The sequence below is a fragment of the Eretmochelys imbricata genome, chromosome 10, assembly GCF_965152235.1.
Source record: "Eretmochelys imbricata isolate rEreImb1 chromosome 10, rEreImb1.hap1, whole genome shotgun sequence".
NCBI classification, from domain to species: Eukaryota; Metazoa; Chordata; order Testudines; family Cheloniidae; genus Eretmochelys; species Eretmochelys imbricata.
In genome coordinates this window covers 56,246,792-56,274,393 of record NC_135581.1, presented here as the reverse complement: position 1 = coordinate 56,274,393, position 27,602 = coordinate 56,246,792, and the positions used below count along the sequence as shown (strand labels likewise).

The 27,602-nt window shown below is 40.7% G+C and overlaps 1 protein-coding gene across 2 annotated transcripts in view; it reads right to left on the bottom strand.

Annotated features, from left to right (window-relative positions):
- Window positions 1-23,711, bottom strand: part of LOC144271114 (threonine--tRNA ligase 1, cytoplasmic-like) — a 29,199-nt gene extending 5,488 nt beyond the window's left edge. Inside the window, exons 1-17 of one of the 2 annotated variants that reach the window (XM_077828223.1) lie at window positions 23,397-23,711; window positions 21,319-21,411; window positions 16,176-16,366; window positions 15,422-15,545; window positions 14,004-14,125; window positions 12,435-12,552; window positions 11,910-11,974; window positions 9,798-9,876; window positions 8,196-8,342; window positions 6,295-6,393; window positions 5,643-5,809; window positions 3,905-4,067; window positions 3,015-3,152; window positions 1,630-1,707; window positions 1,421-1,521; window positions 579-618; window positions 37-138 (exon numbers count right to left, since the gene is read on the bottom strand). In XM_077828223.1, coding sequence (XP_077684349.1) covers window positions 136-138; window positions 579-618; window positions 1,421-1,521; window positions 1,630-1,707; window positions 3,015-3,152; window positions 3,905-4,067; window positions 5,643-5,809; window positions 6,295-6,393; window positions 8,196-8,342; window positions 9,798-9,876; window positions 11,910-11,974; window positions 12,435-12,552; window positions 14,004-14,125; window positions 15,422-15,545; window positions 16,176-16,366; window positions 21,319-21,411; window positions 23,397-23,651 — 1,983 coding nt within the window. In that variant the 5' untranslated portion in view covers window positions 23,652-23,711 and the 3' untranslated portion in view covers window positions 37-135. Of the gene's footprint in view, window positions 1-33; window positions 139-578; window positions 619-1,420; window positions 1,522-1,629; window positions 1,708-3,014; window positions 3,153-3,904; window positions 4,068-5,642; window positions 5,810-6,294; window positions 6,394-8,195; window positions 8,343-9,797; window positions 9,877-11,909; window positions 11,975-12,434; window positions 12,553-14,003; window positions 14,126-15,421; window positions 15,546-16,175; window positions 16,367-21,318; window positions 21,412-23,396 lie in introns of those variants that run through there. The other variant, XM_077828222.1, reaches the window with a different exon arrangement.
- Window positions 23,712-27,602: the final 3,891 nt, after the last annotated feature.

Sequence of the window (27,602 nt, the reverse complement as noted above, 5' to 3'; positions counted from 1 at the left end):
ATTGTTTCTTAGTACTGTACATGTGTCACATACCATTTTCCTCCATAATTTTCTGCTAGAATAGCTATCATTCTCTCCACTGAACCCAAAACAGCTCTATGAATGATCACTGGCCTTTTCTTATCATCACTATCCTTACTGCAAAGAAAGAAAAAGACAGACAGAAAGAAGATTAAGACATTTATCTTAATCAGCACACATATAAGCTTACTGTAATTTTTCCATCTTCTACTTTGATTTTTATATAAGTATAAGATTAAATATTAGCAAGTTATTAACTGCATGAAATCCAACTGCTTTCACTCCAAATTTACTGTGACATACTGACATTCATGAAATAATTGATGGTCAAAGCAGTTTGAAATAATCCTGCCTACATATAATGAGAAATGGGCACAAAGGAAAACCCTGTTTTTGTAAACCACTGTGAACTTGGATTCAGATTCCAACTCTATGACTCAGGTCCACATCTATATATTTTCATCTCTGATATACTTCTTTCCACTCATTTTTACTGACATTTACATTAAAATATTATCTTCATTAGCATCTCCCTGTTCCTACTGCTTATTTCCCACCTGAAGCTTCAGTCCTTTGGTTTCTGTGATGATTATCATGCTGTAAAAAATAAACAAATTGGGACTTCAGATGACAAATAAGCAGCAAGAGCAGATCAAATCCTAAACAAAGATCCTACTTTTTTTTATTAAAAAAAGTCAGAGAAGAGAAATTACCACACAATCAAATGTGGCAAAACAGAAAACTAATGGAAGTACTTGTTCAAGAACAACATGACTGTCACAGATTTGTTTATTCTACAAGAAAGTGTTCTTCTCTCAAGTTGGAAACCAAAAATGGTATTTCCCTTTTTCAAAAGAATTGTTCATGTATGATTTATGCACCTCCATCAAGGATAACCCAGCTGATCTGATCTTTACTTTAAAGTTGTGACTGTGTCAAGAACCCAATCCTGCAAGGTGCTGAGAGTTTAATGTGTAAACTTAATGTGTTCCATGGAGGCATCAAACCATAGTGATTGATTAGTGTGTCTGTCCCAAATAAGTTTCCTCAAAGGCTATCTAAGGTCAGATGCACTCAGTTCTCTTCAGGAAGAGCAGACCAAACAGACAAGTTATCAATTTTTTCTGCACATTTACAATAAAACTGAGTGGTTGAACACACTACTAAATCAGGGGGAAATCCTCAGCTCAGGGCCCAGTCCAAGTACTCATTTCCACTGCTGGGGATCTCTTGCCCCACTAGTGCACCTAGGCATTTAGTGATAGGTCAGCAGCTCGTCCAGAGGCTAGTAAATAATTAAACTGCTTTTGTTTAACTCAGTTTTTTTACTTTCACTGTTTGTAGCTCTCATTAAAAATATCTGTCATGTAGTTGACAAATTAAGAATTCAAGCACTTACCCCACATAAGTAAGGTTAAATCTGATTGGTAGCTGAAAGTCAAGTTGGATGGTAGCACACTGATGGTACCTGCCAATAGCATCTTTGATTTTAATATCAATCTGCAAAGGAAATGCCGCAGTTACTATATGCTGTTTTTTTTGGTTACTCTATTATGCACCCACAAAGTGCATTAGAGCTTCATTGCAGAACTGCACTGATTTACTAACCTTAGGACCATAAAACGCTCCATCTCCTGGATTCAACTTCCATGGCTCTCCAAAGTCATTCAAACTGTTTTGTAATTGCTAATTATAAAAATCATAAAGATGAAGTTTAAACATTACAGTTTTTTTAAAAATTGTATTTCTTTTAACACAGTCCTGCCAAAGCCTCCCACGAAGGGGAAGGTGAGGGAAAAGAACTGTACTTCAAAGATTAAGTCACACAAAGTAAGAAAATGGGTAGGACTGACTCAAATATCTTAGCAATATAAAGAGTTTTGAACTAATACAGCTTAAAAAAACATAATTACTTTAAATCCTGGCTTTTGTGGCTATAGAGTAAGTGGAGATCAACAAAAAGAAATTTCTGGTCGAAAGTCAGTTCAAGCTATGGGAATGTACAAGAAACTATATGAATCAAGAGATTTGTTTGGTCAGTGCTTCACATCTCTCAGCAAGCATATCTATCAAGTACAGATTTTAGAGCCAGCCCTAAAAAAAAAACCCCTATTCGTGTAAATAATCTCACTGACTTCAGCATGACTGAAGGTTTGCAAGACTGGACGTTAGACAGTTTTATGTTTCACAGATTCCAAAGCCAGACAGGACCATTGTGATCATCTAGTCTGACCTCCTGTATAACACAGGCCATAGAACTTCCGCCAAAATAATTCTCAGAGCATATATTTTAGAAAAACATCAAATCCTGATTTCAAAATTGGCAGTGGAAAATCCACTATGACCCTTCATAAGTTCTTCCAATGGTTAATTACTCACTTTAAAAAATACTGTGCCTTATTTCCAGCCTGAATTTATCTAGCTTCAACTTTCAGCCATTGGATCATGTTATACCTTTCTCTGCTAGATTGAAGAACACGTTCTTTAATGTTTTCCCCATGTAGATACTTGAAGACTGTAACCAAGTCACTCCTTAACCTCCTCTTCAAACTAAACAGATTGAGCTTCTTGAGATCCCACGGGTTGCAGGTGGCCCACCACTGCTCTAAAGCATGTTTTCTAATCCTTTAAATGTTCTCATGGCTCTTCTCTGAACACTCTCCAATTTTTCCATTATCTTTCTTGAATTGTGGGCACCACACTGGACACAGTATCCCAGCATTAGTCACACCAGTGCTAAAGATAGAGGCAAAACAACCTCTCTACTCCTACTTGAGATTCCTCTGTTTATGCATCCCACGATGACATTAGCTCTTTTGGGAGCTCATATTCAGCTGATTATTCACCATGACCTCCAAATCTTTTTCAGAGTCAGTGCTTCCCAGGAAAGAGTCCCCTATCCTACATTCTTTGTTCTGAGATGGATACATTTAACCCTATTAAAATGCATTAAATTTATGTGAATGGAAGTATTAAATACCTTCCTGCATTACCTTTTCTGCATGGTCCCAGATCTCTACTTCTCCTAGGAAGTTTTCAGGTCTTGTAGAAAGGTGCATTTGCAAAGTAAAACCAAACACTGCGTAAACTGACTTCAAAAAGTTCAGACAGCCTTTCATTTCTTCCTCAATCTGAAATTTAAGCAACACAAAGCAACTGACAAACAGAACATCAAAATGCTGCCAAGGAGAACCTGGTTGATCATTATTATTGTTTTATCACTGTAATTAGGCTTGCTTTATTTTTTCAGAATCAGAAGCATGTTTCATAGGCCTGGGATTTTGAGGCCAGGTTCTACCACTCTCTCTCACACAGTGTATTAATTTACTTCCCGTTGAAATCTTTGGGATCACTCATGGAATAAGATACTACTCAACATAGTTAAGGAGAACATCGCCATGATATACCACTTTTTTCATTAGTATACCACTTTTCAAGATATACCACTTTTTGCCTGGTTATTTGATCTCTTGGGACTCTGTCATTCTTGCTTCAATATCCTTGTGTCAAGATATGTAAAAGTAAGATCCTGTATAGGATTTTTTCCTGTAGATACACAACTCCAGGTAGGCCTACTCAACAACCCACAGTCAGTAACATCTCAAATGCTTATTGTTCTTCTTTGCAAATAAACAACATTTATGCCATAAAAGGAAAACTTAATAAAACATCAGGGCATTATGCTGTTGGCAATTTCTGATGTCGACACTAAGCATGATAGGGTACTGACTTAAGCAATTATTTTGAAAGCTAAGACATACTGAATCCCAGATGAATTAGAAGGAAGCAACCTAACAATAGGGATGAAATAAAAGCAACAAATGTTGCACTTAAGCTACACAATAACATGCCAAGAGAAGATAAAGGCTAAAAAGTTCTTCACCTGTTCCATTGTGCAAAAGATGTGTGCATCATCCTGTTGAAAACGCCTGACTCGAGTCAAACCACTCAAAGTCCCTGAGAGTTCATTTCTATGAAGAACCCCAAAGTCTGCAAATCTAATAGGCATTTCCCTCCATGAGCGCGGGCGATGAGCGAACATCAAGCTAGAAGAGACAAAGTATATTTAGGGAGGAAAACTTATACCCAACATTCTTTGGCTTTTTTTAACATGCTAATATTCTTCCACAAGGTCCAAGATATTTTGAACTAAATAATTTTAGCCCAAAGAAAAAACAAGATAAATATGTTATCAGTTACATAACACTTTGCAAGAATATACCAATTAATTCTCTCCACACCCCTGAAGGGTAGGCAAGTATAGCCACTGTCATAAATATAAAGGGAAGGGTAAACCCCTTTGAAATCCCTCCTGGCCAGGGGAAAGCTCCTCTCACCTGTAAAGGGTTAAGAAGCTAAAGGTAACCTCGCTGGCACCTGACCAAAATGACCAATGAGGAGACAAGATACTTTCAAAAGCTGGGAGGAGGGAGAGAAACAAAGGGTCTGTGGGTCTGTATGCTGGTCTTTGCCAGGGATAGACCAGGAATGGAGTCTTAGAACTTTTAGTAAGTAATCCAGCTAGGTATGTGTTAGATTATGATTTCTTTAAATGGCTGAGAAAAGAATTGTGCTGAATAGAATAACTATTTCTGTCTGTGTATCTTTTTTGTAACTTAAGGTTTTGCCTAGAGGGGTTCTCTATGTTTTTGAATCTAATTACCCTGTAAGATATCTACCATCCTGATTTTACAGGGGGGATTTCTTTATTTCTATTTACTTCTATTTTTTATTAAAAGTCTTCTTGTAAAAAACGGAATGCTTTTTCATTGTTCTCAGATCCAAGGGTTTGGGTCTGTGGTCACCTATGCAAATTGGTGAGGCTTTTTATCCAACATTTCCCAGGAAAGGGGGGGTGCAAGTGTTGGGAGGATTGTTCATTGTTCTTAAGATCCAAGGGTCTGGGTCTGTAGTCACCTAGGCAAATTGGTGAGGCTTTTTACCAAACCTTGTCCAGGAAGTGGGGTGCAGGGTTTTGGGAAGTATTTTGGGGGGAAAGACGCGTCCAAACAGCTCTTCCCCAGTAACCAGTATTAGTTTGGTGGTGGTAGCGGCCAGTCCAAGGACAACGGGTGGAATATTTTGTACCTTGGGGAAGTTTTGACCTAAGCTGGTAAAGATAAGCTTAGGAGGTTTTTCATGCAGGTCCCCACATCTGTACCCTAGAGTTCAGAGTGGGGGAGGAACCTTGACAGCCACCATTATACAGACGGTGAAAATCAGCCACAGCAAAATGTAACTTGACAAAGACCACACAAACAAGTCCCTGCTGGAGCTGAAGTTAGAACTCAGTGGTTTCCAGCACCCTGTCCTACTTTCTAGCCATGAGATCATCCCATCCCTATCAAATGTAAATTTTAAACAAACTGCAAAAAACGAAAGAGAGATGCAAATTACATCTTTTCTTCCCCTAAACATGTATTTAATAAACAGGAGCAGAACCGTACGCAAGCTCTCTAAAGTTACCTTGGGACAGGCACTGAGGACAGCTGATTGCCCTATAAGGGTTGTCTACTGTATAGGTTTTACTATATATTAACTTCAGTGTATTACTATATTAATTTCCCTGAGCCTCAAAACACTACCTTCACAAGTAGGAAAATAGGAAAGATAATACAAACCAATGTCCTGGACAGTTCATGGGCTTAAGGGCAAATGTTTCCTTCTCAACATCAAATGAGAACATGTTTTCACTGTAGTGCTGCAAGTGACCTGATGCTTCCCAGAGTTTAGTGTTGTAGATGTTAGGTGATACTACTTCAGTAAAATTACGCCTGTGATATTCCTCCTAGAAAATAAATCCAAAAGGTGATGCAGCCCAAAAAAAAAAAAAAAAAAAGTTACAGAGAGTGTGTTTTACATACAGTAAAGGCCTGATCCTGCAAGCCTTACTTACAACAGATCTTTATTGAAGTTAATGGGATTACTCACATGTGTAAGGATTAGATGACTAAGATCAAGTTATAAATGTATTGTGATTTAATAATTAGAAAAAAAAATTAAGGTCAAATTCTTCCTGCAGTTACCCCACACAACCTCACTAAAGTTTCCGTATATCTGTACACAAATATATACACAGGGCACACATTTTTTTGTGTGGGAGAGGCTTAATGCAATAGTTGGATCAATAAGAATCATAGAAATGTAGGGCTGGAAGGGACCTCAAAAATGTGTCATTTGAGCTAAGGCCAGTCTGAAAAAAGCAACATCCTCAAGAGAAAGGAAAGATGTTTAATTATGTTGATTACAAATTTTAAAGACATGCCCACTTACCCGTATGAAATCCATTAGTGTATTATAAAGAAAGGCACCTTTGGGGAGGAAAAAACAGCTTCCTGGACTCAGATCATGGAAGAAGAAAAGTTCTTGCTCCTGTACAAATAAATGTAGAATTCAGTAAGCCCACTTATATGAATGGTTTTTCCAGTTCAATCACTATTTTTAAATTGAGAGTGTTAAGACTCCTTGTTAGAGACAGTGAATGATATTTTTAGAATACAGCAATAAGAACTACAGAAAAGAACAAGACTAAAAATGTTGAGAAAATAATTTACCAGTAATTCTGATTTTCAGAAGGCATGTGACACTAGAGATCCATCTCCAAACATGTGACTGACTAATCTCACATTTCCTCAGAATTCTGAGCCCTTAAAACAGTTTCACCAGTGGGTACAACACTCCTACCCACTAGTGCAGGAAAGAAGTCATTTGGCAGGCACACAACACTCACAGGTGAGATGGTTTAATAGCTCAGGATTTTGGGCAAGTAGAAACTTTGTCAAAATCCTGTACTAAGAATTTGGGCATAGGAGTGGGGAATCTAGTACTGTACATTTTTCTTTAGAGAACCTCTGTTAATATCCTATTTATCATGTTACACCAGTTCATCCATTTTTAACCGGGAAAGAAACAAATGTAAATACATATTGAATAAAAGATCATACTTCATATTAAGGTTCAGTTTATAAAGGCTTAATAAGTGACCAAGATGTTGTAATGCATGGTTACTTTATTGTTATAGAGTCCAACAAGTCAATATGTGGCTCATATAGTTATAACAACTTCTACTGATATGCTTATAACCATCTGTAACATACATAGGACTCATGCCTGGAACATATATACGACATCTACTGATCTTTTATTAACCCCTTGAAAACTTTATAAATGGAATCCTAATATGAAATGTGATCAAACACAGATCACATTTATTATCTGTACAATTCTGACTAGTGTAGTAGGTTCCTCATATAGCTAGTCAGGTCCGCGCCTTGAGTTTACAGGCTAGAATTTAGGCAAGATTAGAGTACAAACAAGAGAGGAGAGAGTCAGCTTGGACAAGGTATATATAGGCATAAATAGGACTTATGGAGACTCAGTGCGTGTATACTTCTCAGTAAACAAGTTTCAGTTTAATATCTTAATGAGTTCAATTATTTGTAGCACATATGTGCATCTAAGTCATCAAATACTTGCTTCACACTTTATTTTCTGATTTATATTTTAGATATAAGGAAATTAATCTGTCATCTGGGAGATTCAGAGAACAGGACTCTTGTCAGTTTTAATCCCATGCTGATTCAGAAAGAAAGCAGGCAACAGAAAACTGGAGGGATGATATGGCAAGAGAAGGAATGATTTCGGAGATTAAAATAATTATGTATGTATAGCCTACCTAGCAGTCAACCATAGGTGGGCATGTGGGGAGGGGACCGAGGAGGGTTTGAACACCAAGGAGAAAGAACAATTATTTAGGGTGGTCCAAGGGAGAATAAATAGGAGTAACAGGATTAAGTTAAGCAAAGGAAGATTTAAGATGAATATCAGGAAACAAAAAACAACAAGACCCATTAGACCATGGAATAGTTATAAGGGAAGCAGTGGAAGAAAATCACCATTAGACAACCCATATGGAATAGAGGGATGGACTAACTGGCCTGACTAGTAGTCATCTCTGATTCCTACGTTTTTACAATGAAGCATGCATAATATCCGCAATGGCAAAGTCAGTCTCTTAGTTTTGTTAATGGGTCACCCAACTACTTCTAGCCATCATTTGGGGATGACTAATAGTACTCAGTTTTCAGAGGGTCTTTTTGGGAGAAAAAAATATATTTTGGATCATCACCAGAACAACATCCTTTAAGAGTAATAAACATATCAACAGTACCTACCTTTCCAATTTTCCTATGATCCCGATTTCTGGCTTCCTCTTGGAATTTTTCCCATTCCTTCATCATTTTGTTATCAGGGAAGGATATTCCATAGATTCTCTGCAATGTTTCCATGTCAGCCTTTCCCTCCCAATATGTAGAAGAATTCTGATGTTAAAAAACGAACATTTTTTAAAAACAGTATTATACAAACACAGCTGCAGGGGAAGAATAAATGCTAATGCAATCTGATTATCTGACTGCTTCTTGGGAAAAGAATTGTCAAGTAATCCAATATTGGTTTAAAAGACAAAGATACTTGCAGTTAAATGTATGAACGGCTTTTTTGTTGGGATAGCAACACAGCATGCATAAAAATAAATAATTGTTCTAATCATGTATTTGTTGTACTTGGCCATGTTATTTTAACTTGCATCATGTCATTACATTACAGATGAATGTAAAGCAACATGCCGCAACTTCAAAACATGATGCAGTAAGACAGTAGAAAACAGGAGAAAACATAAAAATAACTCATTTTCACACTCAAATACTGATACTGTTTTGAGGATTGAACACTTAATCTGAATATTTAAATACAACAGCACCACAGATCTCAAGCACAAAGTTAACTGAACAAAAGGATGCTGAATGTTCAAAGGAGATCAAGGACTGTGACCGCCCAACCAAATTAACCAATTAATGGTTGCCAGTAATTTATATTACCTAATTACCACAAGCATCTGCACAAGTTAATTCTGGTTCTTTTGTGCAGAATGTCACTTTAAAGAAGCAGTACTTTCAGGTACAGAAAACTAAGACAACATTAGCAGTCATGTAAGCCCCAGACTTTCAGGGGCCTGGAAAAAATGAAGGATTCTCAGTTTTCATTTACAAAAATAAGTTTCTAGACTGCTTCCTTGAAAAGAAAGCCTTGAAAACATAAAAAGATATAAACAGATGCTTGTCACTGATTTTTTCCTACAGGTTACACATGATTTACAGTCCCCTTCAAGCCACCCAGGGTAAGCATTCCAGGTTTGGAAAAAATATAATTATAGGTCCTATGGTCACCCACTCTACAGGGATCTTTTGGTGTAGAAGGGAGACAATCTCAGTGTGCCCACTGGGGGCTTGACAGAGGGTGTGGGAACAACATGTGGTAGCAGACCAGAGGTGGTCTTGAGATGCACATGTGTCAGCAGCTGGCCAAGTTAATGGGATCTAAAAATAAAGAAAACAGCAAAATATTATTTTTTGTGCCAATAAACATGGATGTTCCCTTACTTTGCAAACAAATGGCTACACTAATAATCTATAAAAATGAGTTGATCCTGTTCATTTACATCACTACAGAGCTGAGTGCAATCAGGATAGACAAGAGTCAGTTAATTTTTGGGGGGCAGAAGTATGGTAATCAGCATTTTTATTTGGGGTGCGCATAGGGACAAAAGTTAAGGATGGCTTCAATGATGCAACAACCAAGACAATAGACCCCAGTCTATGGCATTTCAAGGAGGAGGGAGGAACAAAAACAAAAACCCTCTAATACACACATCAGTATAATTCAATCTTGCCCCTGCTCTAGTTAGCTTTGAAAGCTTATCAATTTCTACTCTTTACCTTAAAAATCTTTAAGGCTTTAATTTTTCCAGTGTGTCTCACATGTGGGCCCCTGCAGAGATCAATCAATGGACCACACCTACAACAAAATAATTCAGACACAAACCTTTTTATTCCTAAAATTTTACAACACTTTAAAATATAGTCAGTAATAATGTACAAGAAAAGGTATGGTGACTAGCACACATCTACTAATACAATAATTATATGTAAATGGTCAGAAATTTATGAGGTGTGTTTTACATGCAATTGTGCAGCATGAGGTCTAGTGTCAGAAATATACTAGGAGCCAGTACTGCAAAGTGCTTCCCTCTTGAGTCATAGGAAGCTGACTCTTGGGCAATACTCAGCACCTACCCTCAACTACCTAATGATGCCATCTAAGACAGTGGTTTAAACCTGGGGTACACGTACCCCTGGGGGTACGCAGTGATCTTCCAGGGGGTACATCAACTCATCTAGATATTTGCCTAGTTTTACAACAGGCTACCTAAAAAGCACCAGCAAAGTCAGTACAAACTAAAATTTCGTACAATCACTTGTTTATACTGCTCTATGTACTTACATTTTAGTGTATAGTATAATATTTATATTTTTACAATTATATGGTAAAAATGAGAAAGCAAGCAATTTCTCAGTAACAGTGTGCTGTGAGACTTGTATTTTTATGTCTGATTTTGTAAGCAAGTAGTTTTTAAGTGAGGTGAAACTTGGGGGTATGCAAGACCAACCAGACTGCTGAAAGGGGTACAATAGTCTGGAAAGGTTGAGAGAAGAAGTGAAAGTAAGCCAGTACACCCCGGTACGGCATACCGACAAGAGCAGGTGCACCGTACTGGGTCAGCCCGGCTTCCCCAGGGGGCAATTTAAAGGGCCTGGGGCTCCCAGCAGTGGCTGGAGCCCCAGGCCCTTTAAATTGCCTTCAGAGCCCCGCTGCTGGAGCTCTTGGGGTAGCGGCTGCAGGGCTCTGGCGGCTATTTAAAGGGCCCAGGGCTCCCCTACTTCTACCGCCTCAGCCCTTTAAATAGCTGCCAGAGCCCTGCCGCCGCTACTCCAGGGGCTATTTAAAGGGCTGGGGCGGTAGAAGCAGGGGAGCCCCAGGCCCTTTAAACAGCTCCCAGAGCCCTAGGGTGGGGGGGCTCTGGGGGCTATTTAAAGGGCCGGGGCTCCAGCTGCCTCTGCCGCCCCGGTCCTTTAAATAGCTGCTGGAGCCCCGCCACTTCCCAAGGGCTCCGGCGGCTATTTAAAGGGCCGGGGTGGTAGAAGAGGGGAGCCCTGGGTCCTTTAAATAGCCCCCGGAGCCCCGGTCTGCTGCTGCTACCCCGGTGGGGGGGCACTTACCTTACAGGATGGGCTGGGGCTGGCTCTGACCCACTCAACCCCGCCCCTTCTGCCCTAGGCCCTGCCCCTTCCGGGGGCCAGAGCTGGCCCCAGCGTACCGGTAGGTCAGTCGACTTACTTTCACCCCTGGTTGAGAGCCACTGATCTAGGACATCCTGTGGCCTGTACACTCTCCCACCAAAGCAGGTAAGGAAGTTTTCATCTCAACAAAATTGACAAAAGAAGTTTTTGCATTTTCCAGCCAGCTTTGCCTTCCACAACCCCAGCTAGACAGGATTCACATCCAACACCATGCTAGCAGTTAACATTACTGCTAGTGGGTTCAAATTCCACTTGTGACCATTTCTTTTATTCTTCTCCCTCAGATGGGAAGCAATTACTGCAAGAGTGGATTTGCTCCCCTTGTCTACCATTGAAGACAGGGGGTAATTTTGAGACATGTGTCATCCCCCTGAAGACAAGATGCAATTATGCACAAATACAAATTGCAAATCTAGGCCTCAATCCTGCAGATGTGCTTAACTTTAAGCATTGACTTCAGTGGGACTATTCATGTGCTTAAAGTTAAGTATGTGCACAAGTATCTGTAGGATCAGAGCCCTAGTTAAAAAAAGGGAAGCTTCACGAAGTCTGGGGTGTTAGTTTAATAAATTTAGGGGAAATAATTTCTTCCTTCAATTTAGATGAAGTCTTCCCAAATTCCTGCTGTCCAATTATAAAAGTACAGTTATTTAAGCAATGAAATAATGTATGATTCTTGTATATTTTTACCTGTATACTGTGGTAGTCGGCGTGTTAACTTTCTCATTCAGGATACGACATTTGAACTTATTGTACTATATGAGGGAGAAAAAAAAAAACATCTGGAACTAGAATTTTATTAACAAACTACTACAACGACATTCTGGTATAATGGTAGCACTCATTTGTGTCATTAGAAGGCACTAAAACTACTAAAGAGTGACATAATCACACATAGCAGAGAAAGCCTGACATTCCTTCCGGAAGAACACAGTGTTATAAAACATACAGGGAAGACAGGACAATCAGATATAGCTGATCTGTCTGGATGTATGCTGATTATGTGTAGCGTCTTTCCATCAAGTACCTCAAAGTGCTTTTACAAAATATTAAAAACATAATACTACCAAGAGACTGGTAATTAATACCCATTGTACAGATGGATAAAGAAAAAGTAGTAAATCATAATAGTATCCAAATGAATTAAAATTCTATTTTAAAAATCATTTTTACATGCTCATTTCTCCAAGTCTTATAGTAGCTCCAAAGAATTACCTTAAACATATCTAGTAGGATCTCCTTACTGACTTCTAGTCTTTCAAAAGGCTGCTTCTCTTTTATGATATTTTTACAAGTGTTCTCCAATGTAGGGAATTCTGTACTAGATATACCTCTAAACAAAAAATTGGAGAAAAGTTACTATACTTTTAATAACAAAAAAGTTTACTAGGACAATTTATTACCCTCAAATGCCGTAAGGAACCATATTCATTTACTTCATTTTTTTGTAAGGAGAATGGACTCCTTTGATTTAATCACTACAACTGTTCCTTTAGTTTAATACAACTATGCATTCAGCCCGCAGTCCTGCGAACACTTAGGTAGAGGCTTAAACTTTATTATTGTTAGAAGTCCCATTGAAATCAATGGGGCTACTCGCTGCAGTAGTTAAACACATGCATAAGTGTTTGCAGGATTGGGGCCTCAAAAGAATATATACCGTTATATAATTGTCCTTTTTCTTTTTTTTTTACTGATCCCATCTCCACAGCACCTGAGTGCATTAGGATATGTCTACATGGGAATAAAAAGCACCATGGCTGGTGTGGGTCAGCTGGCTCAGGCTGTAGTGCCAAAAAATTGCTGTGTAGATGTTCGTGCTCGGCTGGAGCCCAAACTCCCCCCTCACAGGGTCCCAGAGCCCAAATATCTACACTACAATTTCTCAGCACCAAGAGACCTAAGCACCTGATGCTTAGTCAGGCTTTAAAAAAAAATCACTCAACTCAAACTCCTGTCAAATGGAAGAAGAGTTTTCTGTACAAAAGATTCAATGCTATCCCCCCTTCAGATGAGGATTGAGAAAACAGACAGTTCAGTTCTTCCAACTTTTAGAGACACTTCAGGAAAAAACAAGGAAGACAACTTGATATTCATGACATTTCTAAGGTTAAACAAAACAAGGAGAAAAAACATTTAGGCCAACTTTATATTTAAGGGAGTAGAAAAGACATAAGCAAAAAAAAAAAAAATTCTTCTTTACTATTGACTTTTAACAACACATGGGCCAGCACTGAAAAGCTACATGTGGCCCAAGTCAGCTGAAAAGACATCCTTTTAGGCAATTTCAGGTTCTCGGTTTTGCCTGGCTATATATACACACCAGAGAGATAGAAAGCAGACAGAAGTATATAACTGTAAACATGATTACACAAAGGGTAAACACCTAAGTAACTTGGGATCAGAAGTCCCATTTTCAAAAATGACATAAGAGACAAAGTTTAATTGAAAGTCATTGAAAACTTAGGCTCTCAAGTGTCTATCACTTCTGAAAATGGTACTTATGCTCCTAAGTCACTTAGACACCTTAGAAAGTTTTATCCCAAAGTTCTACTTTCTTCACAAAACATTCAGTAACTGTAAGTCTTGAGGAGGAGTCTGATAGGAATAATGATTTCTTCCAAAAATTGCCATGAAGAGAAGACTAACCTGTCAGGTTTAAATCAAAAAATTGATCCACTTGACTTTCTTTTTAATATGCAGGTAAAAACCTGATTCAGTATAACTAAACCTTAAGTACTGAAGTCAAAAGCAAAATGTTTACAGACATCTGTGACATTTTACCTGTCTTCAATGTACATATCATAATAAAATCCATTCTCAATAGGTGGCCCATAGCACAAACAGCCTCCATAATAACTTTCCATGGCCTCTCCAAGGATGTGAGCACTTGAATGCCAGTAAACCTATAAATGAATAATAAAGTCAGAAAAGCAGGTCACAGGACAATGACTTCGTGGTGTTACATAATTTTTTAAAAAGCCAGGCATTTCTATCAAAGAGAAGTGGAGAGATGAAGCCACGATATTTAAATCGTAAGCAGGAAATGCTGTTTCTGTCTTTATTTCTACTGTGTTACATGATTAATGTAAATTCAAATAATTGTATCTGATGAATGCTGGTTCAACGTGATGGTAGCTGTATCATTGTGGCCCTGTTTTATTCTAGTTTGCTTAGTGATTAGACCTCTGGTGTGATTCAGCCACAACTATCTTTTTGTATTTTGTTCATTTATAAATAGGCTGATTTCTGGCCACCTAAACTTTAATTTATACCCAAATAATGATCACATACACAGCAGTCTGACTATTATAAATGCCATTGTGCACATTATCTGAGGACATTTGATCGAGACACTTACACAATGACAAGTTTTTTAGCTTTTGAACTGCTCTGAATTTAGGCTTCAATCCTACAAAGACTTATTCACGGACTTACCTTTATGCACTGTGATTAGTCCCATATGGTAATCAAGGAGACTATTCACAGTGCATAAGGTTAAGCACATTCTTAAATCTTTGCAGAATTGGGGCATTTAGCCCCTAGCCCACAGTAACTTAGGCACATAACTTCATGCACACGCATAGTTCCACTGAGTGAGATACACACATGCCTGAAGTTACTGAAGTGTTGCAGACTCAGGCAGGCATATGTTATTCATAGGTCAAATTCTGCATCAGGATGAGATTTCTGTATAAAGTCTAAGATGCCCCACATGTTAACACATTTAGGACTTGATCTTTTGAGATGTTGAGCAACCTTAACTACCACTGTTTTCCCAGGGTCAAAACCCTTAGATGCTTCATCCACAACATATATTAGAGACATTTTTAAAACACCAAACTGCTTTTAACTTAACATACAAATCTAGGTAGTTTTTGTTTTGTTTTCAGTCAACTACTATACATTAGCTAAAAGAGGGAGAAAGAAAGGAGTCCAAACAATGTGTGTCTATCCATAAATTCCCTTTTGAAATTGCAGATATATAATATACATCAAATATACCTAGTCAAGTCAAAATTATTTGTCACTTGACTAATCATTTAACAATAATTTTGTTGTAAACAATATATTGAACTATACTGAGGACTACTGATGTTCAGGATTTTTATTACAAAAGAAAATCAAGATAATAAAAGGGAGATTTCTTTTCAAGATATTAGTTTCTTTAATCAAGTAAAATCAAGAGACCGTTTACTTACTGCCTGAGCTTCTTCGTTATCAAATGTAAGCAGCTCCAGTGAACAATCTCCCTCCAATGGACGATCCAGATCCCACAATTCACCATTCACTTTGGCTATTACTGCATTATCAGCTAGTCCTCGACTAATGAATAAAAGTAATATAACATGAGTATCAAAGGCATATTGTATATGGCCAGATTTTTAAAAGGGATTTAGGTGCCCAGGCATTCCCGAAAATCCTACTAGGCACTTATCTGCATTTTTAGGCACCTGAATAACCTTCAAAAACTGGCCCTTTGGCCTCCACAGACTTTTAAAACATTTTCAAACTCGGTTCACTTTTGAGTTACAGACTGTAAACCCTGTGATGACTTACTCTCTCCTGAAGGAAGGATTTGGAGGTTAAGGGAGGATGGGAACTCTGCTTACTGAATAATAATCCCATATTCTATCGTTATTTAGGATTAAATTTCAAGTATCAGAGTTAATTGCTGACAGTTTCATTGGATTTTAAAACTAGAAACCATTTTGATCATCTTGTCTAATAACCTGTATAACAAAGGCCAAAGAACCACACCGAGTGATTTCTGCATTAAGTCCAAGACCTGTATCAGTGCTTCCACAATGAAAGCAAGGCAAAGCAAATATTTTAAAAAAAAAAGTCAATCATCCACTCAGTGACCCTATATCATCAACTAGCTCCAAACAGGGGGGGAGGGAAAAAATAAACAAAACCACAATCTATTAAAACATGTTTACACCTGCAGTTTACCTAATTCCTGCAGCCAACTGATATGGTGTCATTTTCCAAGATTCCCCTTCAATTACTTTACCATCAGTCAGAATCACTTTGATAGGCTTGCTCTGGTTGGCTGCTCTGTAAGCAAGCAAGGCATCATGCTCTTTTTTCAGTGTTTCATAAAGCTTCAGCCTGTCTTCTATGAAGCTTGGCTCACACTGCAGCTGTAAGAATCACACACAGCAGTCACAAAACTATTTTTAAAAGAGAACACAAACAGGGGAGGTTAATTTACTATGCGTTTATACAACATCTAGCACAATAAGGCTCTGATCTCTGTTAGTGTCTCCAGGTGCTTCTGAAATATAAATAAATACATATGTACATTCATAAACACTTTCAGCCCCCAATGTGTCAGGTTATAACTACTATCATGGCCATTTTCAAGGTTGTTACAAAGATTAATATTGAAATATTCTAAAATCCAACCCTCACCAGGGCTACTCGGTGGAGGTGGAGGGTGGGTGGGAGGTGCCCACTAAGCATTTCCCTGTATTCTTGCTTACCATATACCACTCCCCCATGGTATCACTCATAGCTGCTGAAATCCTCTTGTCACATTTTTAGCTGATGAAACCTTTCTGACTCTTGGACAATATTGACAAGAATATGCATGTCAACCCTTATCTTGAAAATAACAGCTTTGCACATTGTTAACTTTATACACTGTAAGCAGTACTACTGAATTCAACGGAACTAGTGCAGGAGTGAGCAAACTTTTTGGCCCAACGGCCACATCTAGGTGGGGAAATTGTATGCAGGGCCGGGGCAGGGGGTTGGATGCGGGAGGGAGCATGGGGTGTGGGAGGGGGTGCAGTGTGCAGGAAGGGGCTCAGGGCAGGGGGTTGGGGTGCAGGAGGGGCACGGGGTGCAGCGGGGTCTTAGGGCAGTGGGTTGGAGGCTCAGGGCAGGGGGTTGGTGGGTGTGGGGTGCAGGAGGGGTTCGGGGCCACTTACCTTGAGCGGCTCTGGGGTGACAGTGGCACGCAGAGGGGCTAAGGCAAGCTCCTTGCCTGTCCTGGCCCCACACTTCTCCCGGAAATAACCAGCATGTCCGGCAGTGGCTCCAGGGCGTGGGGTGGGGCAGGTGGATCCACCGTGCACGGCCCTTGCCTGTGGGTACCAGCCCCGAAGCTCCCACTGGCCGCAGTTCCCCATTCCCAGCATAGGCGTGCGCAGCACATTTCATTAGGGTGTGCACCCAGGGATTTTTTTTTTTTTAAAGGCGAACATTTATTGAATACTCAATCATAAAGGACATTATTTTTATTCATCAAACAAACTAAAGAAACTAAAATTTAACTAACCTTTTTTTTTTTTAAATTAACAACTAAACTTTACTTTAAAAATACAAACTTAAAAAATGAGACACAAAATACCAAATTTTTGCTGTAGTGATAACCAGGCATACATACAAAGATACAGTCAATTTTTATGATCTTTATCTTTAACCAGATAATGAGCTAACCCAAATTGACCAAACCAGATTAAGGTTTCTTCATCTTCCTGTCCTAGAGAATGAGACATTGCTCACCAGGTGTTATGGACTTAAATTCCTCAATCACATCATTGTAATTAACTGACGAAGCCAATTCTTGTTCAATGTACAAAATCATGAGTGAGCTGAGGTGCTGTCGGGACATTGTACTTCTTAGTTTGTTTTTTTACACGTGCTAGTTTCTAAAAGACTCTTTCATATGAACAGCTTGTAACAGGTAAGACTGCAAAGCATTGAATAGATTTGTAAAAGGTCTGGAACATGGAAGACCGATCCAATTCCTTTAGCCAATCAAGCCACTCTCTGGTGGTGTTTGTAGTGCTACCTTTAGGAACAGATTCATCACAACCCCAAAGCAATCCGACTTCAGCTTCCAACTCATCCATGGACACTTTAAATTTGTTGGCAGTGATTTTCATATCGTCCTAGCCAATGTCTGAGCACAGCAGTTTTCCCATTGCAGCCACAATTTTACAAGTCTCCTGTTCAAATTGCTGGTCAACGCCGGTAATCACTGAGTCTAGGAGTGGGTAAAATGAAGTTATTCTCTCCTGCTCCTCTTTTATATCAAAGTGATGCTGGGACTCAAATGCGTCATCAATACGAATGGACATTTTTCTCTTCTTAACTAGAAGAATCAATATATCATTCTTTACCCACATTTTCACACTGTCATTGAAAATAGATTGAAAATATTCTGGGCCACTTCTCATTGCAGTCAAAGAGTTACACAAGCTTTTCACCCCTGTCATTGCAGTAAGTAAGTTGAGATCTGGAGCTTGAAGAGCCTTACTCACTTTTACCACCATCTAGAGAATAGGGTGCATCATGAGAAGGGGAAAAGATGAACTTTAATGAATTTAGTTCATGGATAAGGCCCCTGGCTTTTATTTTAGAGTCAGCAAAGCGAGTTGTTTCAATAATCTCTTGTAAAGCTTGTAAAATCATGGAGTAGTTTTGTTTTACAGCAGCCACTGCTTCTGCTCTGCATGCTCATCTTGTGTTTGATAGTGACTTCAAAGTCTTCAACTGGGATCCTACTTCTTGTGAAATCTTCTCCATTACTGCATGTTGCACAGGACTCCCCTCCATGAAGGCATAAAGAGTCTGAATAACACCAAAAAAATCAAAGACAGTTCTGTTTTCTTTACTTGAAGTGCATGCATCTACTAGGACGAGGTTCAAACAATGCACATAGCAGTGTACATAGAGTATTTCACTGTTTCTTTCTTTACATTCCATTTGAACTCCCGCAGTACATCCAGACACAGTAGATGCACCATCAAAACAGACAGACATCACTGATGACCAGTCAATTTTAAGAATGCCAAGGACGTCATTTAACTGGTCAAAAATAAACTGAGCATCAACCGTTAATAGTCTCTGAACAGACACAAAATGTTCAACTGGACTATGTTTTTCATTGTCAAAATACCGCACCACAATGGACATCTGTTCATGGTGTCCACAGTCAGTAGTGTCGTCGGCAATTATGGAGACCATTTTTCCATTGAGTGGAAGACACAAACTTTTGTTGCACAACGTTGTGCAAGGCCACAATTAAATCATTTTGGATGTGATTACTCAGATAGGTAGCATTTCGAGGAGATTGTTGCACATGCTTTGCCATTACGGGATCATATTTCTGGAACATATTGACAAGATTTAGAAATAAACCTCTCTCAAAACTGTCAGCTTTTTCATTGTGACCCCTGAATGGTCTCCGACCTTTTGCCAAACAAACACAGAACAATGTCAATCAGTCGCTCCATTACACTTTGGTTATGGCACCGTTCTTCTTCTTGTTTAGACAGATGAGCCTGCTTGCCCTCATCCAACAATACATCAATAGGTTTCCCTTTATTAAAACTGGACCATGAAGAACAGCTCAACACATGAGATTTTGACAGTTGGTGGTTTTAAAAATATTCATTAGCCCTATGCCAGTTTCTGAATCCCTTATCAATAAATGCTGGATCAGTGTGACCTTTGTTTGCTGCATCATTAGAGGAGAAGAAATGGCAGTAAAAGCAAAATGCTGCGTCCTTTGATGGGCTATATTTTAATCACCTATACTTTTCATACCAATCGGACTGAAAACTTCTTTGTTTATTCCCTATTTTACTTCTAGGAAACATGCTCAATCTAGGCTGATAAGGACCTCTAGATAATTGAGACCGGCGTTCTAATCTATTTTTTGGAATATCACAGACCAGGTCATCAGATGGAATGTTTGATGGCTTTAACTAGGAACTACAGTGACCTGAACTAAGAGACAAAGTCTGTTTCTGTTGGTCACTACTCAGTTTATTGCACGCACTGGAATTGGTGGTGGCATTATCTTCATGTAAGTTCTTAACCGAGGAGTCAGAGGTATTTGCACTACTATCAGCACATTCATTATAATTCAGTTTGTCTGCTCCTTTTGTTATCTTAATAACGAACCGATCCATATTTTAAAATTAAAAGGGGGTATGATAAGATTGAATTCAAATGTAAAGCCACGGGCTTGTTATGCTATTTCAGTAGAGTACACACAACAAAGATTACAAACACTGTAGACGCTGCGCTGGGCACGCCTGACGCAGCCGCTTATATAGGTCAAAGAATTTTCTAGAATAGTAGTAGGAGGGGGAGGAGAGGATCAATGGTAATGCGGTGCCACAGTAGTGGGGACGCATGCTGCAAGCGAATGTGGGCTTTCTATACATTTTGAAAACATCTCTACTACGCAATTCAGCGCTTATTGCATTAGTCCAGGGGAGGGTGAGTGTGTAAAATTAAGAATGTGTGCAAGTCTTAGCCAGTTGCTAGAATGTTCCCACATCTCCCTAATATCAAACATCCCTCCCACCCCTAATTATGTTACACAAATTAGCAAAATCTGTCAGAGACCCTGAATACCTTATGAGTAAGGCTACATTTTAGTCACAGGTATTTTTAGTAAAGGCGGACGGACAGGTCATGGGCAGTAAACAAAAATTCATGGCCCGTGACCTGTCCATGACTTTTACTATATACCCCTAACTAAAACTTGAGCAGGGACCACAGGTACTCGGGGAGGGGGGGGGCAGTCGAGGGGCCCTGCAGGTGCTGGGGAAGGTGGTCCGGGACCCCCACTGATGCTGGGGGGGATGGTTGGTGGGGTTGGCAGGCGTCCTACCTGGCTCCGCATGTCCCTGCAGCTCCTAGGCTGCGAAGGTGCCAGGGGGCTCTGCACGCTGCTCCGGCCACAAGTGCCAGCTATACAGCTCCCATTGCCTGGGAACTGCAGCCAATGGGAGCTGCGGGGGTGTGGCCTGAGGGTATGGGTGCACTGAGTCCCCTGGACCCTCCGCCTAGGAGCTGCAAGGCCATGCCGATGGGAGCCCCTCACCTCGAGGTAAGCACCCCCTGAACCCCTCAATCCACTGTCCCTAGCCCTGAGCCCCCTCCTACACACTCAAACTGCTGCTGGCCCAGGGGCTGCCTGGCTCAGCCGCTGCAGAAGTCATGTAGGTCACAGAATCCGTGACAGACTCGCAGCCTTACTTATGAGGCAGAAGGTGTGACAAAGGGGAGGACCAGCTCTGAACCTAGCAAAGACTCTTCTTTTGTGCACTATAAAATATCTGCTTACCTCATTCCTAAACCCATTCACAACTTCATTTTCTTTTTTCTTCTCCTTTTTCTTCTTATTTTGGGCACCAGTCAGGCCTGCATTGGAGGTATTCTTTTAAAAAAAAAAAAAAAAAAGTTATACTACTATGGTTACTGGGACATTCCATAGCAGGCACGTAATTTAGATAGATATACAGCAATGAAAGAATATTCAGAAATGGGACATAGTCTGATGATGGGCTAAAGAAGTCATGGGGTGTATCCTATCAGAAGAAATTGAAAGACATTTTGTAACACATAAATTAAAAAAGTGCCTATCTATACAATGTTCTGGGTGCATGTCCACTGGTCCAGGAAAATAACCGGCCCAGTGTCCAAGAGATAGAAACTTTCCAAATCCTCTGGAATTTTCTCATTGCTACAACATATCAACAAAATCCTCCCTGCAAAAAGACTAGAGAACAAAAAAGCCTGAAGAGCAACAAAATCAGGCTTTGGTGAGAAAACAAAAGAAACCAGTCTCACACTCAGACCACGCTGAAAACAAAGTGACTATAGACAGGTACTGTGGTCCAGAATATAAGGTAATGGACTTTTACTCAGGACAAGGGTTTTATTTCCAGTTCTGCTACTGACTTGCTCAGATGCATTTCACCTCCCTGCATCTATTTTTCCATCCCACCCTCTAGTTTAGACTGTAAACTCTTTTTAGACTGGTTTCAGAGAAGCAGCTGTGTTAGTCTGTATTCGCAAAAAGGAAAGGAGTACTTGTGGCACCTTAGAGACTAACAAATTTATTTGAGCATAAGCTTTCATGAGCTACAGCTCACTTCATCGGATGCAAAGTGAGCTGTAGCTCACGAAAGCTTATGCTCAAATAAATTTGTTAGTCTCTAAGGTGCCACAAGTACTCCTTTTCTTTTTAGACTGTAAACTTTTTGGGACTGAGCATAGTCTATTACTACATGTCTGGCCAGCAAAGCTCTGATGTAGCTGAGGCCTCTGGACACCGAATTTGATCACTTAATCATAAAGAGAGAAGGACATCAATGAGGTAACTAGGCTGTAACGTATTTAAGGCTCTATATTTCAATTCCATCTAGAAATTCATTGAGAGCTAGTACAGCTATTTGAGCTCCTGTGTAATCTGCTCTCTGCAACAACACAAAAGGATTGCTACAGTCTGTCCCTGCTGAAGTTTGAGTGATTGTAAAGGATAAGTGCATGAGGAACATATTGCAATAACTTGGTCTCAAAATCACAGAAATGTGAATCACTATGGCAAGGTCCTTATCCTAAAGGAGGCACTAACTCCGGTATCACCAATAATTGGCAAATACTGCTACCTGAGAATGTAGAATCATGTAGGGCAGCCAATAGGACATACAAGTTGTGAACCTGAACAAAAGGCAGGTAAACTCTCCTTATGGATACAGCTTGTATCAACACCTGCCACTTCTTCTAGTATGTTCCTCTAACCTAGCAAATAACCCCAATTCTACCTGGATTGACTAGCAGACAGTTTGCCCTAATCCAGCAAGGCACCACACTAGTTTGCTGAACAATGATAATTAGCACCAGTATAGCACCTCACGTTTTCAAAGCACAGACCAAACCACAAACACTAAGCAAATACTAGTTCATTTAAAACAAAACAAAAACAAAAAAAGGAATAAGTTCCTGGCTCCAACCCATGTTCAATGCAGGCTCAGGGAGCTACTCTCCACCTCCGCATAATGGCCACGCCAACGTTTCAGCACTTGTCAGAAGAAAAAGGTGATCGCTTGGGGGGAACCTTAAAGTGACCCAAATTAAAACAAGAGAAATTTTAGAGCGTCTTGGGAGCTTGAGTGACAGTTGCTGGTGTTCATGTCAGTAAGCCCCCACAGCTGACAGGCCGCCCAGTACAGATGGCCGCCCGCAAGGCCGCCCGCCCCACGGGCTGCCCCGCCCCTCGGCCTCCAGGCCAGGCCAGCCCAGCCCCACGGGCTGCCGCGGCCCCCCAGCCCCATCGGTTCCACGCTCCGCGTGCCAGGCAGGCCCCTGCCCGGCACCCAGGGCAGGCTCGGCGTCTTCCTCTCCCTCCTCGCGCGCTACCTTGCCGCCTCCTGCGGGGCCCGTCTCCCGCTGCTCCCCGCGGCCCAGCTCAGCTGTCAGGCTGCGCCGAAGGTGCAGGAGCCGGTAGCGCAGCTTCTCGTTCTCCGCCCTCAGCCAGTGCAGCTCCGGGCTGCTGCTTGCTGGGCTGCGCCCCGGCTCCTGCTCCTTCAGGCGGCCGATCTCGGCTGTTAACCAGCGGATCTCCTCCTCCTGCCGAGCCAGGCGCAAGGCGATGGCTTCTGCGGCGGCTGCCATCTTCTCCCGGCCTGCCCCGGATCCGCGCTGCGGCGCTGGGAGCTTCGGGACCTCCCTCAGATCAGCTCCCTCCTCCTCCCCGGGCCCTGCTGGGGTGGGTCTGCAGCAGCTCCTGGAGCTCGTCTCTGCCAGATGCACAGGAGAACACTGCAACCGTGCCCCGCACAATCCTGCCTTTAGAGACCTCGGCTGAGTCTCGGGCTTTCCATGGTTGGGGCCGACCATAAATTATTTAACCATTGAGAGCGAGAGGGGGGCTTAATTTCTTAATTTTGAATGTTTGTTTCAGTGCTACAAGGGGATGGGTAGGTCTTAAAAATCACCAAAAAATGTGTTATGTATTTTATGGGACAGCCCCTTGTAGTTCAAGAGGGGGGAGGGTGGGAATTCACTTTCTTTTCCTTGCAGAAAAAAACCTTGAAAGTGCTAAAGACTGGGCCTGCAAGTGCATGGAGTGGCTTTCCCTGAAGGCCACACAGTCTGCATCATAGCCATCAGTCACTCATTTGGGGGGTTAAGGGAACCCAGCACAAAATGTGGCTGTGGGGATGGTGTCACCAAGGCTGTTGCTGATGGTAGCAAGGCCACCACAGGCTCTTGTCAGATGTGTAAAGTAAACAAACGATTAGAATAAATTATTATTATTCAGTTACAGGAACGTTGAGTTAGTTTTAACAATGCTAAGTAAAAAATTCAGACATAAACAAGGCTCAAATTGCCATGTCCTTTTTGTGCTAGAAAGGGTTAAGCTTCAGTAGGAAGTTGAAAATTGTCATACCACCTGGAGGGCATTATGCAGTGCCACGTTTCCTGTTAATACACAGTGACAGACAAACACCATAGTTGCAGAGATTGAGAAAGAGAATACAGCCAAGCTACATTCCAGTAGCATCTGTACTAGATTTACTTTACCAATTATTTTTATTGTTACTTGAATAAATTATCCTAAAACGTGTCATAGATAATCACTGACATATTACCTATGTGCTTCAAGGTCTCCCTCTCTAAAATTGTCAGTAATACCTACGTAATGTATGGTGGAATTATTAATTAGCTAATATTTAAAATTGCCAGAATGCACACAAGCAACTCTTGTGGCTGAGGGACTGGCATCCCACATGTTTCAGCTTATCTGGAAAATTGTTCCTTGAAAAGCTTTTTCCTGGCTGTCATGGGAGGCTGGACTGGTGATGGAATGAAGATCCCATGCCCCACTTTTGTATAAAATGACTCAGTTATGGGCAAAGGTTCCCCAAAGAATCATCTCACTGACTCAAAATGATAAGTCTGTCACTGTGTATAGTGGCATGATCTTAACTGACTAGTAGTTTATGTTTGTGGGGAGGGAAGCAAAAGGCAAAGGACATTATCCAAACTAACCCCTTTCTTGAGATTTCCTTTACTGGTAACTTAAATAACAATCTGAATTCTTCCTGCAACATCAGACCTCGCTTAGGGCACAAACAAGGCTCCATCATTCATCTGTCCTGGGCTGCTCTTCACATGGCCTCTATGTTGTGAAGTCCCATAAGATTTCTCGCTCTAAGTGGTGGTTGATGGAGGAATTCTTCTGATGAGCCCCTCTGTGCTTTCCTCCAGCTGCCCAGGAGCGCATCTGCCATGGTAGATGCTCTGGCTTCATTCTTAACATATGTCCGTAATATTACCATTTTCTTTTCTGGATAACCTTAGAGATAAGGAGTGGTTGAACTCTCTGATGAACTTCAGTATTAGTTACAAATTCATTCCATATAACACTTACTATTTTAAGTCATTTGCCTTCAAAGGCATTTAGGCATCAGTCTGCCTTTAGGATTTCCAGCTTTCACATCCACATGTCAAGATGGAAACAACATTTGAGTAGAAGATTCATAGTTTGTTGATTGTAGATTACCAAATCTAGTTTAAGCTGGTAAATACAATTGCCACTTTGCCTGTTTGTGACATTATTTCTTTCTGAACATCCCCATTGTTTTGCACATTACTGCAATTTACTGGGTACCTAAATTGTCTCACTTCTTGTATGCTTGTGCCCTCTAAAATAACGTTTGAGCTGGGAGTTAGCAGGGGTCCTCATCAGATTTGTCTTTCATAACTAATTATTGATCACATCTTTTTTATGGTGCTGGGATAGTCTTTCAATCATTACTTGCATGTTGGTTGAGATGTCACTCAGACAAGCTATGTTGTCAGCAAAATCTAGATCTCCTAGTGTACTATTGTTGAGCCATGTGAGGTCTGTGTTGTATCCATCTACACTTTTTCTGACAGTGAAGTCAATGGCAATGCCAAACAGAGGTGAGAGAATGCATCCTTATTTGGCACCTGTGTTAAATAACAGTATATACACACAAACTTTCTGCCCGAGTGTGGGTGTTTCAATGGCTGTTTCCTGTGCAACACCAACATCGCTACTTTGCCAATATCCTTACCCCTCATTCTTTCTGAGAGTGGTTGAAACCCATTTTGTATCCTGCAAAGGCACTAATGGAACCTGCCTGATTAATTGCCATGAGACTCAGCAAAATAGCATTTTTATGTAGAGTCTTAGAATCTGCCTCCAAGGTGAGTCAGCTGACGAGCTCTACACTCTTATAAAAAGGCCACCACACCTAGTCTCAGCTGACTTGGGCTTGCGGGGCTTGGGCTGCAGTGCTAAAAATTGCAGTGTAGATGTTTGGGCTTGGGTTTGGGCTGGAGACCAGGCTCTCAGACCCTTCCCCCTTGCAGGATTTCAGAGCCTGGATTCCAGCCTGAGCCCAAATATCTACACTGCAATTTTTAGCCATATAGCCTGAGCCCTATGAGTCCAAGTCAGTTGACCTGGGCCAGCCACAGCTGTGCTGCAGGTCTTTTATTGCAGTGGAAATTTACCCTGTATGTCTAGGCAGCATGCTAGACTTTGCTTACCCAAGAAGGCTGTGACTATGGAAAGCTAGAGATGTTATGCCCCATTTTGTGTGTTCAGTAAATATGCATTGCTTCATTTACATAAATCTCTTGCCATCAAATCCCTCACTTCCTTGTCCCTGTAGTGTTTGACATTCTCCATGTCAAACCCAATCACTCTCCCGTCAAGTTTCTCCTTTATTCTCTTGCCCCAACACCCCTATTTCCCCTGATCTGGTTCCCCCCTTGAGGGTCCCCCACACCTTCTCCTTCTTACATCCTCCCCTTCAGATTTTCCTTTCACCTTCTTTCTGGCTCCCCTGCTCAGATTTCCCCCTTCCTCTCAGTCTGGCTTTCCCATTATATTCTCCTCTCTCTCTGGCTGCTACACTCAAATTTCCCCCTTCTCCCTCCCTGATATGTCTCCAGGCCCTCTCAGAGGTCTAGAGAGGCCTGGGCCACTTCCAGCTTTTGAGGCCCCTAGCCATAATAAAAATTAAAAATTACGACACACGAAAACAAAATAAGGCACCAAAAAAAGAGTGAGACATAATTTGAATTTTTTTTTATTTAACAAATGTTTTTCTAGCCTTTTTCTGTGCAAATACACTTATTATTGAGGAAAAATCTAGCTTTCGTGCAATGTCACAGTTGATATTAAGCATGGTGAGCACATTCAAATGCTCTTGTCCCATAGTTGAATGGTGATAGTTCTTTACCTGCTTCAACACATTGAAGGTCCATTCACCTGAAGCCACTGATGCAGGCACACTGACAAAAATATGGGCCTATCGACTATGAAAGCCTATGATGATGGCCAAGCTAGGGCTCAACCAACCAACCAACCAACCACACCTTTTTTAGCTACTATATGAAGATAATAATGAGGAATTCTCACATATAAATAATTCCTTAGTCAACTAGACGTAAAACTATAAAGACACTAAAATGTAACAATTCTCTACCTTTCAACACGCACTTGATCCAGCACCAGCCACTAGTAGTGGTTTGTTTATATAATCAGCTGACCTGAGAGAACACGTTGATCATGGTCTAACCTTG